The 19,308-nt window shown below is 35.2% G+C and overlaps 1 protein-coding gene across 1 annotated transcript; it reads right to left on the bottom strand.

Annotated features, from left to right (window-relative positions):
• Positions 1 to 1,942: 1,942 nt before the first annotated feature.
• LOC131003704 (amino acid transporter AVT1I-like) lies at positions 1,943 to 2,332 on the bottom strand. Its single transcript, XM_057930250.1, has one exon. The coding sequence runs from the start codon at positions 2,330 to 2,332 to the stop codon at positions 1,943 to 1,945; it is 390 nt and encodes a 129-aa protein (XP_057786233.1).
• Positions 2,333 to 19,308: the final 16,976 nt, after the last annotated feature.

Genomic DNA, 19,308 nt, shown 5'->3' with positions numbered 1-19,308 from the left:
ACATAATCTCTTAATTAATTGGGTATTTATGATTTTATGCATGTTCCTTGAATTAGTAATCTTGAGGTAAATATTAAGTATTATTGATATATAAATTTGAACACTCTGGATCTCTTTTTGTCTTTATAAATTTGACTTTGTACTTCTATTCAAGACAAACGAAAAGCCAAAGTTCACACTTTGACTAAGAGCTATATATAAATTTAAATATGATTTAATTAACAATTACGATGAAAAGTTTTGATTTAATTAACTGTCAACTGACTCTAAAATAAATAACTACTAATTAAATTTAATTATTAGTCGGAGGAGTAACGTGTTATCAAATTAATTTTGTCGTCAATTATTTAATTAAAAAGCTATCCACATTTTGCACCAAAGATGTGAAGAAATGCCAAAGATTAAACACAAGAAGCCTCGTCACCACAATAAAGGCAATGATCATCAATCAAATTAGGAGTTTTGTCAATTAATTAATACGCAAATCTAAAATTACAAATAACATCATCAAACTAATAAATTTGTCATTTTTATGTGGATATGAATTTTGACCTGTCAGTGTCAAACTATTTTGCACGAATATATCATTTGATATAGGGTTTGGATATTGATATTTCACTATCTGGGGGATTTTAATGTGTGAGGCCATCTTCCACGAGTTTTTATTAACAAATTATTATTATTCTAAGAGTTAATCTCCAAAAATAAAATATTTGAACATATTTTTTAGCAAATAAAACTACATCGTCTCATGATGTCATTTTTTTAATTAATGAATAAATAATTTTAAGAATCACGTGATATAATGAACTTGAAATGGAGACTTTTAACCTCAAATATATTAATACACCTCATGATGTTTGTGCAATGATCGATTTGAACATTAACAATTTATAGTATCTACCGCTAGGTCAACACACGCACGCTACATAAATACTCCTATTTCTTTGTTCAGTTATAACTTGACCACGTTATTTCATCAGTTAATTTAGTTTTTGCAAGAAACATCACCAAAATTGATGGAGTGTGATCTTCCCACGTTTCCTTTTTCCCTATTTTGGTGAGTATAGTTAGTATCCATATATTAACAAGTACATAGGGGTGAGCAGAAACCGAACCGAAATGCAAAATCGAACCGAACCGAACCGATAAATATTAATATTTTATTATATATTTATATTTTATAATATATATTCAATTTTCTAATTTTTAATTGGTTTATATATTTATATTTTATAATATTTTATTATATATTTATATTTTATATATTTTATAATATATTAATTAGTTTTTTCATAAATTATATATTTATATTTTTACATTATTTTACAGGTTTTTATTTGTTTTTTTTCGAAAAAAAAGTTTTTTTTTGTTTGCATTGGTTCGGTAAACCGAACCGAAACCGACGGTTTTACCGGTTCGGTTTCGGTTCGGTTTGGCACCCCCAATTGGTGCGGTTCGGTTTCAATTTTAACTATCGGTTCGGTTTTCGGTTTTGGATTTTTGGTTCGGTTTTGCACCGAACCGAACCGATGCTCACCCCTACAAGTACATAAACCAACAGTTTATAAGGGTTGCCTTTTTTCTCTTCTCTTAGCCTTTTTTTTTTTCTCAATTACAATTTTATATGCTTTAATAAAAAAAATTAATTTTATAATTATTTTTTATTATTTAATTTTACTTTTATTATCTAATAATAGTTTGATAAATTCAAAGTTATGCTATATACTTTTGTAAAATTTTAATTTTTTAAAATAAAATATAATTTGTAATAAATTTACTTTTATAAAATATTAAAATAATAAATATAATAACATACATAAAATTATGAGACACAAGATCACATTCCGCATATATCACACCAAAATATTATCCACAATTTCCACCAAAGACGTGTAAGTGCCTATAACAAACAATAAAAACCACATCACCATAATAAACGCTATAAGCCTATAACCACATTTTCACAGCTCAACTTCCTACTACAATTAGAACTCCCACAAATCTTCAAGTAGCAAAAACATGGGAGCAGTATCGAAGCAGTGACGCTCAAAAACGCTCCCACCATCGACATTAGGTATCCGAAAAACGGCACCGTTAGGGCCATGAACACGCTGCCGCCGATCAACGCGACTCGTGCCAACGACCGCCGCCAGACACTGCCTCTCTCAACTGCATCAACGATGTGCTTCAGCATCAGTGCGTATTTGGCAATGGGATTGAGCAGAGCGGTGAAGATAGCCACTTTTGAGCTCAATTTATTCATCGGAAGGTTCAACGTGATCTGAGATTGCAGCTCCGATCCGAACATTTTGTAACCTAAAATCGCCATCGATGCGTATGGTGCACAACGAGAAACACACCACCAGAACCTGCAACAACAAAGCATAGCTCAGTTGATAAGATGCTTTTCCTCCAACCAATAGGGGTTCGTGTCACCGAGGGGGGAAATGAGGATCATTATTGATCCTCTTAAAAGAAAAACAGCAGAATTGTAATACTACATTTGAGTTTGTACAATCACAACTTTCTTGGTAATAAAATTATATACTCGTTTCATTGGTAAAATAATGTTTTAATAGTACATATAAGATAAAGTACTTTAATGAAAGAATAATTGAAAACATTTATAATTGCAAGAAGTTAAAAAAATGACTTTGTATATAATTGTAACATTTGAAAATCAGATAATATCCAATTCTAGCATTTCTCATGTGATAAAAGAAAATTCTATCTATACACATGAAAATATGAAGAAGAAAAAAAAAGTAGGTATTTTTTATTATTATATCTTTATACTTACACGAATTTTTCGTGTAATCATCGATTCTTTTTGTGCAATGATATTAAAGTAAAAAAATAGCTACTATTCCATATTTTTATGAGGGTGTACCTTATAGCAACAAATAGCATATAGTAATAGGTAACTGTATTTAATTAGTGTGCGTGTATTGGCCTAATAATAGTGTGGTTAATGCACAAGGTCAGAGATCTAGATTCGAGTCCACCGTGACGTGATTTTTAAATTTATTTATTTAGTTGTTAATTTTTATATATAAAAAGAAGAAATTGTAGAAATGTGGATAAAAATATGAAAATAGCAATCTTACTTGAAAAATTTAATGATTATACTAAAAATTTATTATAATTTGTGTAACAATGTTATTCACACTATTACAAAAATTTATACTAATTTCGTGTAATTCATGTAACAATATTATTTACACTGTTATACAAATTTATATGAAATTTTTATGTGTGTAATGTATTAAAGTAAAAAATAAAGTAGTTCCTATTTCCTCATTTTTATCTATATGCATAAAATTTCATTTTACTAAGTGACGTGAACTAGAATAGGCGCTATTAACTCTATTTTTATCTATGTAACTACAATTTCCTAACCATATACTCTCTCCGTCCCATTAGTAGTGTCCCACTTTTCTTTTTGAGTTGTCCCATTAGTAGTGTCTCATTCCCTTTTATGGCAATATTTTCTCTCTCTATACCTAATATTTAAATAATTTCTACTTTCTACACACTCCTCAATCTCCGTGCTCAAAATAAATGAGACGCTACTAATGGGACGGAGGGAGTATAATTTTGTTGCTAGACTAGGATGTGCTCCCTCTTCCAAAAATAGTCTAAAAGTCTAAAAATCCAAATAAATTAATGGAATGTTATTACGTACTGATAGAAAACAATAAACTAAGGGAAGAAGCAGACATAATGTAAACGAGCAGATGCATTTCTTAATCTCAAAAACCCAAGGGACAATACAGAGCAACCCAAGGGACAATAAACTAACGGAAGAAGCAGACATAATATAAACTAGCATAGTATAATATAAGGAGCGCATGTTATGCGAGTAATCAATATTATTTTATTTAATTAATAAAAATAAAGATATGAATGAAACATCTTTAAAATAATAGTACTCAATAAATTAATACAATTAATTTATATAGTAACTAATAAATTTCTCATGTCCCAATAATTATTAAAATATGCACCCACTGTTGAATTTATCTTCAGCTTGATTATCATTAGGATTTCCAGTAAGGCAGTAATTAATATCTACCACAAGATACATGCATTTATTTAATTTGAATATCATTTCTCATTTGCTTTTACGAATTATAACTTCATCTAAATTTGTAATTTTTAAAATTAATAAAAAATTAAAAAGTTATTAATTTTTATCAATAAATTAATAAATTATTATTTTTACAATAAATTCTTAGCTCCAAATGTTACTAATTTATAATGGATTTATTGTATTTTTTAAGAAATCTAGTGGTCATACTGAATTTTCAAACATGTACATTTCAATATATCATTTATAAAATAAAAAAACTTAGTAAATATGTGATAGATTGATAGATACTCTATTTATTTATAAAATTGTGAGTTAATATTGTTATTCTCATTTAGAGTTGATTAATTAGATTCTGCAGGATGTTAATTTATTTTTTCTAGGATTCTAAAAAGAGTTCTATATATCACATAGATTTTGGATAAGGCGATGTCATGCACTTCCTCCTAAAAATTATGGATCAAAAGAAATATCACCGGTTTAAAAAAAAATGTGGTAATTGTGTTTAAATAGAGATTGAGTCTCACATCCTTTTGTAAATAGTGAGAAGAAAAGCTTGTGGGGTCATTTCAAAATAAAGAAATACCACAATTTTCAGAAATGTCTCAATATAGTAACATAGCCACAATTTTCAGGGACGGAGAGAGTAATTAATTAATATATTTTCGTTGTATTTTAATTTCTAATAAATTAATATATTATTCTAAATACATAATATATAATTTACATGATTACCCTTAAACTAAGTTATGTAATTGGGATATAATAGGCAATCTATATTTTATCCCAAAATACTTTTTATATTAGTATATAGATTACATCGGCCATAATACAAAATTAGTAGTAGTAGTTGTAGTAGTAATAGTATAGTAGTAATAGATGATGGTAGTAGTAGTAGTAATAAATAATCTATATTTTGTCTCAAAACACTTTTTATATTAGTATATAGATTACATTGGTCATAATACAAAATTAGATTATTTTATAAATTAATAATTACTAAATTTTCACAGGATTAAAGGTCAATCAGGCCACTCGACTACTTTACGAGATGAATTCAACATTTTTTTTGATAAATTAACAGTATTAAATAAAAAAATTTAAAGATTACGCCACAGGGGACTCGAACCCAAGACCTTTGGCCTCAAGCATTAATCCCTTACCACTTAGCCAACACACGCACACAATTCAACATTTATTAAAAGTTGAATTGGTTCTAATACATAATCTTATTTTTTCTACACTGTATTGTGTGTTCTTCTATGTTCATATTTGTAGGAAAGTCGTCATTTTATTAAAGGATAATTACACGTAAATACAACAATTTTAATTGTCGTTAAGATTTGACTCTGTTAAATCCTAAAATGTTCAAAATTGTCCCCTCTTTTAAAACAAATTGCACAAAAGCCCACTTTCAAATTTATGTGTACAAAAAATTTCATTTTCGAATTTGTATGCAAAATTTTAATAGATTTTCTTAGAGAACATGTTTCTTATAATTATAAATCCCACGCTCTCCCATGCTCTCGTCAAAAATGGTATCAGAGCGAGTTTTTAATTAAGAATTTATAAAATATTTAATATAGTATTAAGTAATTAACCCTATGTGGGAGGAGACTCCAAAGAAATTATGGATCCGGACAATTGTTCGAGATGCAATGCATACAGAATTATTCTCCAAGAGATGAAGGGTAAGAGAGATAGCCTACGAGACAATCTCAGATGGTGCCAATGATGCCTTGAAGGACATGTTCGTCGAAAAGAAGACGGAGAAAATATTTATGAAATTATCATGAGTATTTAATATTATCAAGCCAATATTTTAAAAATTGCTTAGTTCCAAGAGGCAATAAGGAGAATCCAAGCAAGTAGCCATCTCGGATAGTTGTCAAAATCCATAATTTCTTTAGAGTCTCCTCCCACATATGATTAATTACTTAATATATTAAATATTTTATAAATCCTTAATAAAAACATGTTTTAATACCATTCTTGACGATAGCCTGGGAGAAAGTGTGATTTATAATTATAAGAAGATATGTTCACCAAGATAATTTATTAAAATTTAACACACAAATTCGAAAATGAAATTTTTTGTACACATAAATTTGAAAGTGAGCTTTTGTGCAATTTGTTTTGAAAGAGGGGACTATTAATAAAATTACCCTTTATTAAAATTTTGAATTAAGGGCGCTAGAGGGGTAGGAAAAAAAAAAAAGGATCACATGATGATTTGTCATTAGATGCTGAATTGAGTCCGTGAAGTATTGGCCCACTAATAATTAAATTTTGAATTCTGTATGATTGTAAATGCCGAATTCAGCCCACAGACTAGTCGATTGGCCACATTTTACTCTATTAAAAATATTAGTGTTTAATTTAAACTAATCTAAAATTAATTTAAAATTGAACTAATAATAATTTTTTATCATTATAATCATCAACGAGAGAAATTTATATACCTAAATATAATTCAGCTTTTCAACGGTGTGAAATTAATTAAAATCATATTTGATGAAGAGATCCAATTATATTTGATGAATAAAATTTGAATCAACATTTTATATATTTTATTCATTGTTCAAACAATATAATTACAAAATCATATGAACAAAATAACACAAATCTATAACGGCAAGGAGCCGTTATTGTGACATCCCGATATTTTCATAAGAAATATAGAAGACCAATAATTTAAGTATACTATTGATACACGTCCGATATTTTATAATTATATTATATCAAGGAAATTGATATAGATTTATATTCAATATAATTATTTTGATCAATCAAAATTTTGAGACATTATTAATTATATGAGAAATATTATTACAAATATTTTTCATTTTATTCAAGTATCTATCATTGTATTTATTTATTTATTCCACTGAGTCTAATGAAGGCCCATATATATATGTATACATGGTATATAGTTAGGGTATTAAATTATTTGTGTCCTTAAGCCCAATCAATAGTAGACTTGAGTTTTTATTTTTGTATTAAGGTCCATAATAGTGCTGCAGCGTGAGAGAGAGAATATTGCAATCTGACAGAATCAAATCTCCTTTCTGCCACCATCTTTTCATCTCCCAAGAAATCTTTTACTCCCAAATCCAAATCTGCTCAGAAAATATTCTTTTCTCTACCGATGCAGCATCTGTTCTTCACCCTTTCACTCCTTTAAAACTCCCTTTCAAGAACATTCCCTGTCCTTTTCCATCTCCAATCTGCAAAATCTGCCACTTAAAATACTTTCAACCTCAGGAGTTCAAGACACCCATCAAGCTTATCAAGCCAAATAAGCAATACTACTGCACATTCATCAAAACCAAACTGAACAAGGTTCGATCTCTCCCTTCAACTTTATACCACAGCATGTATTTCCTCTACAACTAGATTTACAATCTCACACATTGACATGAACTTGAACAGCATACTTTTCATTCATAACTTGTAAGGATTTTTAGTAAAACACAATCTCTGCTACAATAAGACTATTAAAATCTGTACTACAACAAAGCAACTATATCAAGAACAGTACCAACGAACACCAAACTTGACGCCTTTCCTGCTTCCTTTCTCGTGAACCAATTCCCATTATTCTTCAAGAACATACCTTGTTTAACTCTGCAAGTTCGATCTTTCTTTCCTTCTTCCTCTTGGGCTGGGATGTGGGAGTCTTGGTCTGGAATGTGGGAGTCGATGTGGGAGTCTTGGTCTGGAATGTGGGAGTCGAGGGAAGAAGAGGGTCTTCTGCCCGGTGATGAGGACGGCGGCGGCACGGCGAATTTCAGAACGCCGTTGCTCGGCCGGCCGCGAGGAAGAAAGGGGAGTCGGCTGGCAGCAGAACTGCTGTGGTGGAGTCGCTGCCTAGGTGGCTGACCACCACACGCAGAGGGAGAAGTAATGGAGCGGGCTGGGCCGTGAGAGGGAGGGCTGGAGGATGGCGGCGGCGCGGCCGGAGGCCAGGCGCGCTGCCCGCTGCGAAAACAGCAGCGGCGGCGGCAACCTTCCTCGGCCGTCCGCTGCAGATGACGCAAGGGAGAAGAGGGTGGGGAGCGCGAGGTGGCTGGTGGCTGACGGCGAGGCCAGGGCGGCGCGGCCTAAGGCCGAGCGCCGCTGACGCGGCGGAAATGGAGCAGCATCGGCGGCGGCCTTCCTTGACCGTCTGCTATCGGGAGCGAGAGAAGGAAGGCGATGAGAGGGAGGCCCCGGATCCGGCGATTTCGCCGGAGCTGGAGGCGGCCGGCGTGGAGCTCGGGAGGGAAGGCGGAGGTTCTGGAGAAAAGGGGGGGGAGGCGAGAGAGGGAGAGAGAAGCGTGAGTAGAGAGAGAGGAAGATTGACTTGTTTTGTTTTAATTACCTTTAGGTTTATTTAAGCTTTGTTTGGGCCTCATTTCATAATAATCTGATGGGCTTTTCTTTTCTTCTTTATGGGCCGATTTTAATGAGCTGGTGGGCTGATTTTATTAATTTTCATGGGATCTACATTCTTAATATAATACTTGGGCTGCATTATTAATAACAAGTCTTCAAATTATTTTCTTTGGGCTTTAAATATTATTTTGGACCTGTAAATGTTTTAATAAAAATATTAATTTTTCTCCCAAGAAGAAGATTCTATATTTTCTTTAAATGATTAATAATTTTTAGATTTAGTGTTAATTATATTTGTTAAAATTACTAATTATGTATTAAAAGTTTATGGATTCACAGAGATTATTAATTCGGGCAAAGTGTATCAATAGTTAGTGATTTTCCCCTCTTTATTTAGAAGTTAGAATAGCACCAAGAGACCTATTGAGAATAGATTTCTTGTAGGCCTTGAGGACCAGGAGGATTAGCACTGCTTTCCCGTGACAGGTTTACGATTAAACTACAGGCTTTGCCTATTCAGGTGGGTTATATTTTACATACAATGTATCTTGAGTTATATAAGCTCTGATATTTCATGAAAATTATCTGTTTATCCAATATAAATGTTTTTATGTGCGTTCTGTAATTGTTTAAGGCTCACTTAAGTATCGATCGAGATTCTCATTTGGCCTAACACGCTAAATGAGGATTGTGTACACAGGGTTAGTGGCTCGATGGGTTGATCACCATTGTGCACTAACAGATTTAGAACGTTATAAGGGTGGGTGCTTGACAGGAGGTTATCCGGAGCACGGTGCTTGACAGGAGGTTATCCGGAGCACGGTTAAGGTTATTGATTCTGACCGGGTGCGTCCCGAGATCAATAACATATTTTTGGATCTGACTGGGTGTGTCCCGAGATCAGTGAATGTGGGGAGAAAGTGAGTAACAATCGAACGTACATGGCGCGCCACTTAATGAGAAAAGTTTTGTCATGCTTAGAAGTGGATTTCTATTTTTAAAACCTTCTGAGTCATGATTGTGATATTGGATAAACTGCTTTGATTATTTCATAAAATATTTTAGAAACTCATGCCCACTGAGTACATTAGTACTCAGCCCAAATTATTTTCAAATGTTTTCAGGTTGATCGGTTGATGCAGACGGGGCTGAGCTGAGCTAGGCACCACATTGTCTTTTGCTTCCGCTAATGACTAGCTTGTCATCTCGTCTTTTAAATTCCCTAAACTGAGAATTTCTATTATATGGTACAATTGTTGGGTTTAGACTCTTAACCCATACTCCTATTAATGAAGCTATCATTGAATATGATCAGAGTCACGAAACTAAACTTATGCGATCCTGAGTGTGATTATCATCATATGACTGGCATCTCTTAATGCCTTTCATTTTATCTCTTTGGATTATGAATACCCAATTTGACGGGTAGATTGTCAAGTTTATTTCGCTTGATTAGGACTTTCCATTATTTTTCCTATTTCTTCTTGCCTTGGAAAGTCGGGTCGTTACAAGTGGTATCAGAGCACAAGTTTTCTTTCGTGTCTCTGATTACCGTTAGTTTAACTATTTCAAGTCTAGAATTGTACCTCTAGACTCCTAAGCATTGCTGCAACCCTCAGCTCACCGTCTCACTGCTTGATCAACAAAGGTATGCTTTCAAAATTTTCAAATAAATGATTTTGTTCCAAGGAAGTGCGCGCAAAAGATTATCTTGTGAAATGCTTGAATGATTGCACATATGCAAGGAGATAATTTTTATGCAAAGAAGAAAAGTGTGATTTTTGGACCAACGAGTCCTTACAAGAAGCAAAGTATGTAATCATGATGGGACTCCCCGAGCCCACATGATCTATTTCCAGAACAAGTATATTATGACGAGTCTCTTTGAGCTCACATAAGCATGTTTGAAAGAGAAAAGATTTGTTGCTTATGTTTTGATTCTATGAATCGTTTATGATTAAAGATATGTTATGATTTTTAACTTCATGCATGTTGAGTAATATTTCAGATGGCATAAGTGACCTTATTTGTTGACCTCAGTTATTTATGACCTTTTTGACCTGATAGTTATAAGTAGGTTGACTCAATAGTCAACAAAATTATGAACTTATAAGAGTATGACTTGCCTCATAGTTAGAGGTGCTCTAGCTAATGCTATGATAGGATTTCAATCCATATGAACTATACTTTTGCCTAGAGAATTTTAGAATGACGAAGAATAGAACCTTGATGAACATAGAATGCTCTCAGAATACCTATGATGCTTATAAAACAGAGAAACTTGGTTAGATCTAGCCTTGCGCTATTTCTGTTTGAATGTCATTGGTCTTTCTTTTTAGACGGACAAACAAGGCGAGAAATTCTGCAAGCATTAGACACCAATGTACTTGCAAAAACAATATGACGAGAAGTTCCATGACTACATCAAGAACCTAGATGTTTTCTTCAAGAAATTTTGGGGGATTTTCGTGTTTTGAATAGATGCGCGCAATGGAAGAGTATTAGTTATCGAATCATCAACGAGGCTCGTGCGGCACCTTTCTAAATGGATGGAATATAGGGACAACCAACACATGCCCAAGAATTGTGATCAACGATTTTCCGCAGCTGACCAAGAGCACCAAGCCAAGGCCATTGACATCGTAAGAAGATCATGAGAACAATATTGAGGAAGCTATCACAAGAAATTCACGAGAGAGCAATTGACTGCATATGTTATTAGATTAGTGGTGGTACCAGTTGTGTGGAATCACGTTTCTTTTGACATAATCACCAAACCTTTTGATTGTAAGGTTGAACTCTTCTACATCTAACTCAGACCTTACCTAGAACCTCAATTCTTTTAATAAATTCTCATATCATGCTTATGTATCCCAAAAAAAAAAAAAAAATCGTTGGAGTACAATTACATTCATTATAATACAAGTCCTTTTTTTTAGGCATATAATATATAAGTATATTGCTCATACTTTAGTGCGTGTCATTCAAAATTTTCTTCCCCATAACACGCCTAGTTATTATGATTAAATTAGATCCGTCATTGTTCAATCGTGTTAATCAAAAGAACCTTTTTTGAGATGCATTATTATTTTGAATATTATGAAAGTCCTCTTTGAGGCAAATATATAAGTAATTTATTCATACCTGATGCGTGTTGTTCAAATTTGCCTTCTCATAACACGCCAATCTTATGATTGATTCACGCACGGTACTGTTAGGTCGTATAACCAATTGAACCTTTAAATACACAATGGATATGGCAATAAGTTAGCGTGGACGACGACGAGGAACTACCCCTGATGAGGTTGCACCACAAATAGCACCAGACCATTTAGTAATGAGAGGATTTTGCAAAGAGAAGCCACCTATGTTTGACGATTTAGGCAGTCCTATGAATGCCGAGCAGTGGATCAAAGCAATGGGAGGATTTCACCGGGGATTACTCTTGGCAGAGTTATATAAGAAGTACACACCGGGATATTACCGAAAAAGAAAATAAAACGAGTTATGGAACCTGAGAAACGTGCGGAGAAGTTTAGGAACGGACTGCGCAATGAGATATCGACTTCCCTAGCAAGTCAGGGGGGGTCTCACTTATGCACATACACTGAGCAGAGCTCTCACGATTGAGTCATTGCTACCAAGCTAATGAGGAAATGAGAATGTTAGACTTTCTTAGTCAATTTGACAGGAGAACCAGAATCAGAGGAAAACGACCGAAGAAGTTCCAGTTGTTCGAGATTTCAAAGATATTTTTCCCGAAGAATTTCTCGATTTGCCACTAGACCGACAACTAGAATTTACAATTGATTTGGAACCCGGAGCTGCACCTATGTCCAAGGCGCCATACAGAAGGGCCCCACCAGAACTACAAGAACTGAAAGTACAACTGCAGGAGTTGTTAGACTTAGGTTTTATACGACCTAGTGTGTGTCTATGGAGAGCACCAGTCTTATTCGTCAAAAGGAAAGATGGCTCGTTGAGGATGTGTATTGACTACCAAGAACTAACATGTTCACGATAAAGAATAGATATCCTCTTCTGAGGGTAGACGAAATGTTTGATCAGCTGAAGGAAGCCGGTGACTTTTCCAAGACTGACCTAAGGTCTGGTTACCATCAGCTCACGATGAAAATGGAAGACATTTGAAAGACAGCATTTCGAACGCATTACGGACATTACAAGTTCACATTGACGACTTTTGGATTAACGAATGCCCCATTCGCTTTCATGGATCTAATGAATAGAGTGTCCCATCGGCATCTCTATAGTTTCGTCTTAGTGTTCATTGAGGACATCCCCATCTACTCTAAGACTGAAGAACACTTGCGCATCGTACTCGAGACGTTGCAGGATGAGAGACTACTCGCCAAATTCCGCAAGTGTAAGTTTTGGTTAGGATAAGTGATGTTTCTCAGTCACATCATGTCGACTGAAGGAATCAAAATGGAACCTGCCAAGGTCGAAGCAGTCAAGGAATGGAAGGCACCATCAAACGTTAATGAGATCAGAAGTTTCCTCGGTCTAGCGGGCTACTACAAAAGATTCATTGAGGGATTCTTAAAAAATTGGCTGGGCCAATGACTTAGCTTTTGAGAAAGAGAATCAAATACTTTTAGTCCGAAGCTTGTGAACAAAATTTTTAGGAACTCAAGACAATGCTGACTACTGCCCCAGTGATAGCAATACCAGAAGAAAATAAAGGATTTGTGGTGTTGGCATTATGCCTCAAAGCTAGGACTAGGTTGCGTGTTGATGCAAAATCAGAAAGTGATAGCCTACGCGTCTCGTCAACTAAAGCCCCATGAGCTGAACTACCCGACTCATGACTTAGAGCTCACGGCCGTCGTGTACAAGCTGAAGATTTGGAGGCACTATCTCTACGGAGTTAAGTGTGAGATCTTTACAAATCATAAGAGTTTGAAGTACTTCTTCAAACAAAGGGATTTGAACACGAGACGACGAAGATGGCTCGATTTGGTAAAGGATCACGATTGCACCATAAGTTACCACCCAGGAAGCGAACGTAGTAGCTGATGCCCTAAGTCGAAAAACGAAAGCCAAGTTAGGATATTTCATCACCCAACAAAAGGAACTGATTCGTGACTTCGCCTCACTCGATTTGGAAATTGTTCATCATCCGGAGACAGTATCAGGTTGTGTTGCTGCACTGGTAGCTAAAACATGATAAGATAAAAGAATTGTGCAAGCACAAAGGGGAGATTGGTTCCTAGAGAAGACACGTCTTGCGGCAAGAACGAGTGAAACTAAGGGATTCTTTGAAGACAAGGATAATGCACTAACGGTTGGTGAAAGATTGTGCGTGCCACACAAGGAAGAGTTGAAGAACGAGATTTTTAAAGGAGGCTCATGATACTCCTTACACTACACATCTAGGCAACGCAAAGATGTATTGGGATTGAAGCAAATTTTCTTATGGAGATGAAAAAAAAAAAATAGATGTAGCGTCGTTTGTGCAGCGGTGTCACGCCTGCCAACAAGAGCTGTGCATCAAATGTCGTATGGAATGCTGCAACAATTACCTATTCCTAAATGGAAATGAGAACATATCAATATGGATTTTGTGGTGAGCTTACCAAGATCAGCGCATGAAAACAATGCATTTTGGGTGACTGCGGATCGCCTATCAACATCAGAGCATTTCCTCCACATATAAATGACTTTCGGATTGGAGAAGCTTGCAAAGCTATATGTTAAAGAAATTGCGCGTCTTGACAGTGTACCTGAGTCAATCACATCTTATCGTGATTCCAAATTCACAGTTAGACTTTGGAAGAGCTTACAAGAAACGCTGAGCACCACACTGAACTTCGACACAACCTACCACCCCCAAACGAACAGTCAATCTGAACGAATTATTGGAGTATTAAATACATGCTTTGAGCAACTATAGCAGACAAAGGATAAAAATTAGGAGGACCTGCTACCCCTCGTGGAGTTCGCCCATAATGAATAATGTCAGCTACCAGTCAACGATTGGAATGGCCTTACAAAGTGCCATATGGACGTAAATGCAGATCACCACTTTACTAGGAAGAAGCAGGTGAACGAAAACTGTTGAGACCGGGATTAGTTCAATGGATGATTGAGACAGTCGACCAGATTAAGCAGAGGATAAAAGAAACATAAGACAGAGAGAAGTCATACACGACGCACTGAAATGGAATTCAATGCGGGGAACCGAGTCTTTCTCAAAATTCCCCCAACGAAAGAAGTTATCTGTTTCGGAAGAACAGGTAAATTGCGACCCCGCTATCTAGGACCTTTTGAGATTCTAGATTAAATGAGACTCGTAGCTTATATGTTGGCACTGCCACCTAGCAATTTGAACGTGCACGATGTGTTTCATGTTTCACAATGACGAAAGTACGTGTTGATCCAAAGCACACAGTAAAGCATGATGAAGTAGTTCTTGCCAAGACCTAAGCTATGGAGATAGGCCAATCCAGATTCTTGAGCAAAGGAGTTCAAGTTTTAAGAAACAAGCAGATTCCCTTGATTAGTACCTTGTCACCACCATGGTGTAGAAAAAGCAATGTGAGAATTTGAAAAAAAAAAAAAAAAAATAGACTTTATACCCTGAGTTAGACTTCAAGGGCTTGTAAATTTCGAGGACGAAATTTTTTTTAAGGAGGGTGGTATGTGACATCCCGATATTTTCATAAGAAATATAGAAGACCAATAATTAAGTATACTATTGATACACGTCCGATATTTTATAATTATATTATATCAAGGAAATTGATATAGATTTATATTCAATATAATTATTTTGATCAATCAAAATTTTGAGACATTATTAATTATATGAGAAATATTATTACAAATATTTTTCATTTTATTCAAGTATCTATCATTGTATTTATTTATTTATTCCACTGAGTCTAATGAAGGCCCATATATATATGTATACATGGTATATAGTTAGGGTATTAAATTATTTGTGTCCTTAAGCCCAATCAATAGTAGGCTTGAGTTTTTATTTTTGTATTAAGGTCCATAATAGTGCTGCAGCGTGAGAGAGAGAATATTGCAATCTGACAGAATCAAATCTCCTTTCTGCCACCATCTTTTCATCTCCCAAGAAATCTTTTACTCCCAAATCCAAATCTGCTCAGAAAATATTCTTTTCTCTACCGATGCAGCATCTGTTCTTCACCCTTTCACTCCTTTAAAACTCCCTTTCAAGAACATTCCCTGTCCTTTTCCATCTCCAATCTGCAAAATCTGCCACTTAAATGTCACGACCGCACTTGCTAAGGATAGCAAATTTGGGGAAACCGCGACTAAGGGAGGGAATTTAGGAGCGGGAGTAAGAAAGGGGCATATTCGGTTTCTTGATGACTCGACTTGTATAAGGAAATCAATCGAAATATCTAGATATCAATGAAGGCCACAAGGGGACCGTACATAATATTATCCCAAAACGGGGTACTCAATAGTTTTAGTACATTATTAAATAATACATATTGTTTGACATAATATCTTAACATAATCAGTGTTCGCAGCGGAATAACAATTTGAATATATGTATGAAGACATATACTCTACTCTGAGGTACTCATTCTAGATCGACAAAAGCTCCGCTTGCACACTACATCCTCGATCACAGCTCAACCTGCACATTTAAAAATACATGCAGGGCTAAGTACAAAAGTACTTAGTGGACACTTGCCGAAATTTACATACATGCATAATATTTTATTGTCAAGCCTTTCAATAGTAGTAATATACGAGGGTTTTCCTTTAAAGACTCGTATTTACCAAACATAATATCATTTCTTTCATCAATAACCCGCGCAGGTATTTTATATCATTAATCACCATATCAGTAACTCGTGCCGAGAGGGAGGCCTCCCTCTACGGACACTATGATCGGCCAACCCGCTAGATGACTCACGATCACAAGGTGTACACTAATTCCGAAGGGATTTGCGGTCCCATCCAGAATCCGAATTCGATTAACATCAGATAGGCAATTAATAATAAAACATAAAGCATTTAGGCATTGACAATATCATTTAAGTTCATAAGCATAAAGTCTTAACAATTCTAATATATAATTTTAGTTTATACGTAGAAAGCCCACCTGAATAGCAGACTCACGGTTTAGCTCTAACTCTGGTGCTTGACCTTTAATTCGAGAAAATAAAATAAGATTCTAATTCTCGAAAAATCTCAATAAATGAGGATGCATGAAATGATTATGCATGACTCATATTCCTTTAATTAAATTATGAGATGCTAATCCTATTTAAGGAATTAAAGCTCGTCTTATGAGGTCGGATTATTAATCTTTAATAATCTACTCATCTTAAAATAATCTAATTCACTTACTAATTAATAATTAGTAAGTCTTAAAATCTTCTCTAATTAAACTTAATAGAATAATTATGAAGGCCCAATTAAAATAAAAATAATCAAGACCCAAAAGGAATTTAATTTGAGCCCAAATGAATAAATTCAAAGCCCAATGCATTAATAATATTAGGCCCAACATCAATTAAATTCTAAAGCCCAACAAATGAGGCCCAAGATAAAATCATGAAGCCCAATAAGTGAGCCCATCATCACCCTTAAAATAATTAGTAAATTTTAATATTAATCACTAATTAAAATAATTAGGATTAATACAGAAGCCTAAAATAATAATTCTTATTGGGTTAAATAAATAAATTTCATTGGACTTAATCAATTAAATCGTAGGAGCCCAAGTAATAATTAATGTGGACTGGAAAGAATTAATCTCCGGCCCAATAAAATAAAATGAACTAGGCCCAATAAAAGAGTCCAAAAATTCTCCCCATAAGTCTTCACTCTCGGTTCTCTCACTACCGACAATTCTCCTCTCTCTCTATCTTTATTACAGAAAGGAACACTCTCTCGGACTCTTAATTATCGTTCTCTCCCCTTTTTTTTTCTTTTATTAAAGTAGAACTCTCTCTCTCTCAATTATCAAGAAACGAAAGCTGCTCATCATCTCTCTCTCAATTATCAAGAAACGACACTGTTCATCATCTCTCTCTCTCGCTCGATCCAGCCATCGCCGAGGAGTTCCGCCGCCGTGGCTCCGGAATCCGGCGCTGGCTGCCTTCGCGCCCATCCGTGCGCCCTTCTTTCTTCCTCTTCTCTCAAGCGATCTGCTCTCTCTCAAACTCGTCTTCCTCTTGCTCCGCCTCCAGCCGACGCCGAGGCTTCTGCTGCCGTCGCGGTCTCCTGCAGTCCAGCGACCTGTTGCCGGCGTGGCCGGCGTTCACCTGCCTCCTCAGGCTTCCCCCCTCTCTCGATTTGCCTCTCAATCGAAATCCCCAAATGAAGAATGGAGTAAAAGCCCTAGCTTTCCAAAAATCAGAAAATCGCCTCCCTCTGTTCGACGCCGCCGCGTGAAGGATGCTGTGTCTCCGTCCGTCGCCTCGGCGTGCGATTTCCGGCGAGACTGCCGTATCTGGGTTTCATTCGCCACCACTGGCAGATTTCGGAAATCGGCGAAGTCGCCACAGCTTTGGTTTGGTGCGCCGTCATCCTCAATTCAGAGCTGGCAGTAGTCGCCGCCCACTCGACGTCTCTTAGCCCGACTAAACTGGGCAGCGTCCTTCGTCGTCTAAAGCTAAGTTCTTGTCTTGTCTCTTCGTTATTAAGAAAATGGCGTGTGATTTGGAGTTTGGGGTTTTACTGTATTTGTCTTAGCAACATACGAACAAAGGCAGTCTAGGGGTACATCTTCTAAAATTCTTATTTTCCTAGTGTGAAAGAGTGCAGTCTGTTCTTGCTTTGCCTAAGAATTGTTGGTGTTTGCATTATAAGGAGTGTAACTTTGTTAAGTTCAGTATGCTTACAAAGGTTTTCTATCATTGTAAAACTGATCATGCTTTGGTATGAATGCTTTACTGGAATGGATATTTGAGATAGAATCAATACCTTGAATGTTTGTGTTGGTTGTTGAATGAACTGCTCGTTGGTGTTGAATGAAGCAAGAATTAACTGATACTTGAAAATTTCTTTGGCAGAGAATGATGAAAACGTTTAAGTATGGAATGGGTATGAGATGAGGATTAATAGCTGCTGAAATCTGAAACCACATGAAGGTGTTTGGGTGTGAAAATTTTGCAAATATGCTGCTGGAGCTGGAGTCAAAGAAGAATATTTCAAAGGCGTGGAGCTGGAGTCAAAAATATGGCTGAGCATGCGCTTAAGGGATAGCTGCAGATTTCTTTCACACACATACACTATTCCTTTTTTTTTTTTTTTTAAGTGTTGGTAGATAGATAGAAAAATAGGGGTTTGTAAAGTGAAGTATAAACAGAAGTAATAATTCTTGTCTTGGAATTTCTATATCTGTAATATTGTATTGCATTTTTTTTTTTTTTTTAAATCCAACTACCGGGTTTTGTTAATATCGCGTGTTTATAAAACTACTCGATATTATGCTTCCTTGCTTAGCTAAAATAATTCTAAATTAAATCCGTAGATTTAATTCTTCATAAGCCGGAATAAATTCACGACTCAAGAAATAATAATAAAAATAGAAAAATAATTCTATTGTGATTAATAAATAACATGACTTCGCTAAGTCAGTTATGAATCTGAAATAATTATTGGCTTACTCAATAATTCTCATCGCGGTTTTATTTACGCGAAGCTAATGACTTGGTAATAAAATAATAATCCTGCTTAATTGAATATAATCCAGTGTCATAAGCTGAATTTAAATCATAAATAATTACTGGGCTTGATCTACTGAAAGATGAAATAATAATATCATATTACTGGATTTAAATATAATAAAAGAGCGGGTTGTTACATACTACCCCTCTTAA

The sequence above is a fragment of the Salvia miltiorrhiza genome, unplaced genomic scaffold, assembly GCF_028751815.1.
Source record: "Salvia miltiorrhiza cultivar Shanhuang (shh) unplaced genomic scaffold, IMPLAD_Smil_shh original_scaffold_259, whole genome shotgun sequence".
In the NCBI taxonomy this organism is placed as follows: Eukaryota; Viridiplantae; Streptophyta; class Magnoliopsida; order Lamiales; family Lamiaceae; genus Salvia; species Salvia miltiorrhiza.
The sequence above is the reverse complement of the archived record's forward strand: the minus strand, read 5'-3'. Positions and strand labels throughout refer to the sequence as shown.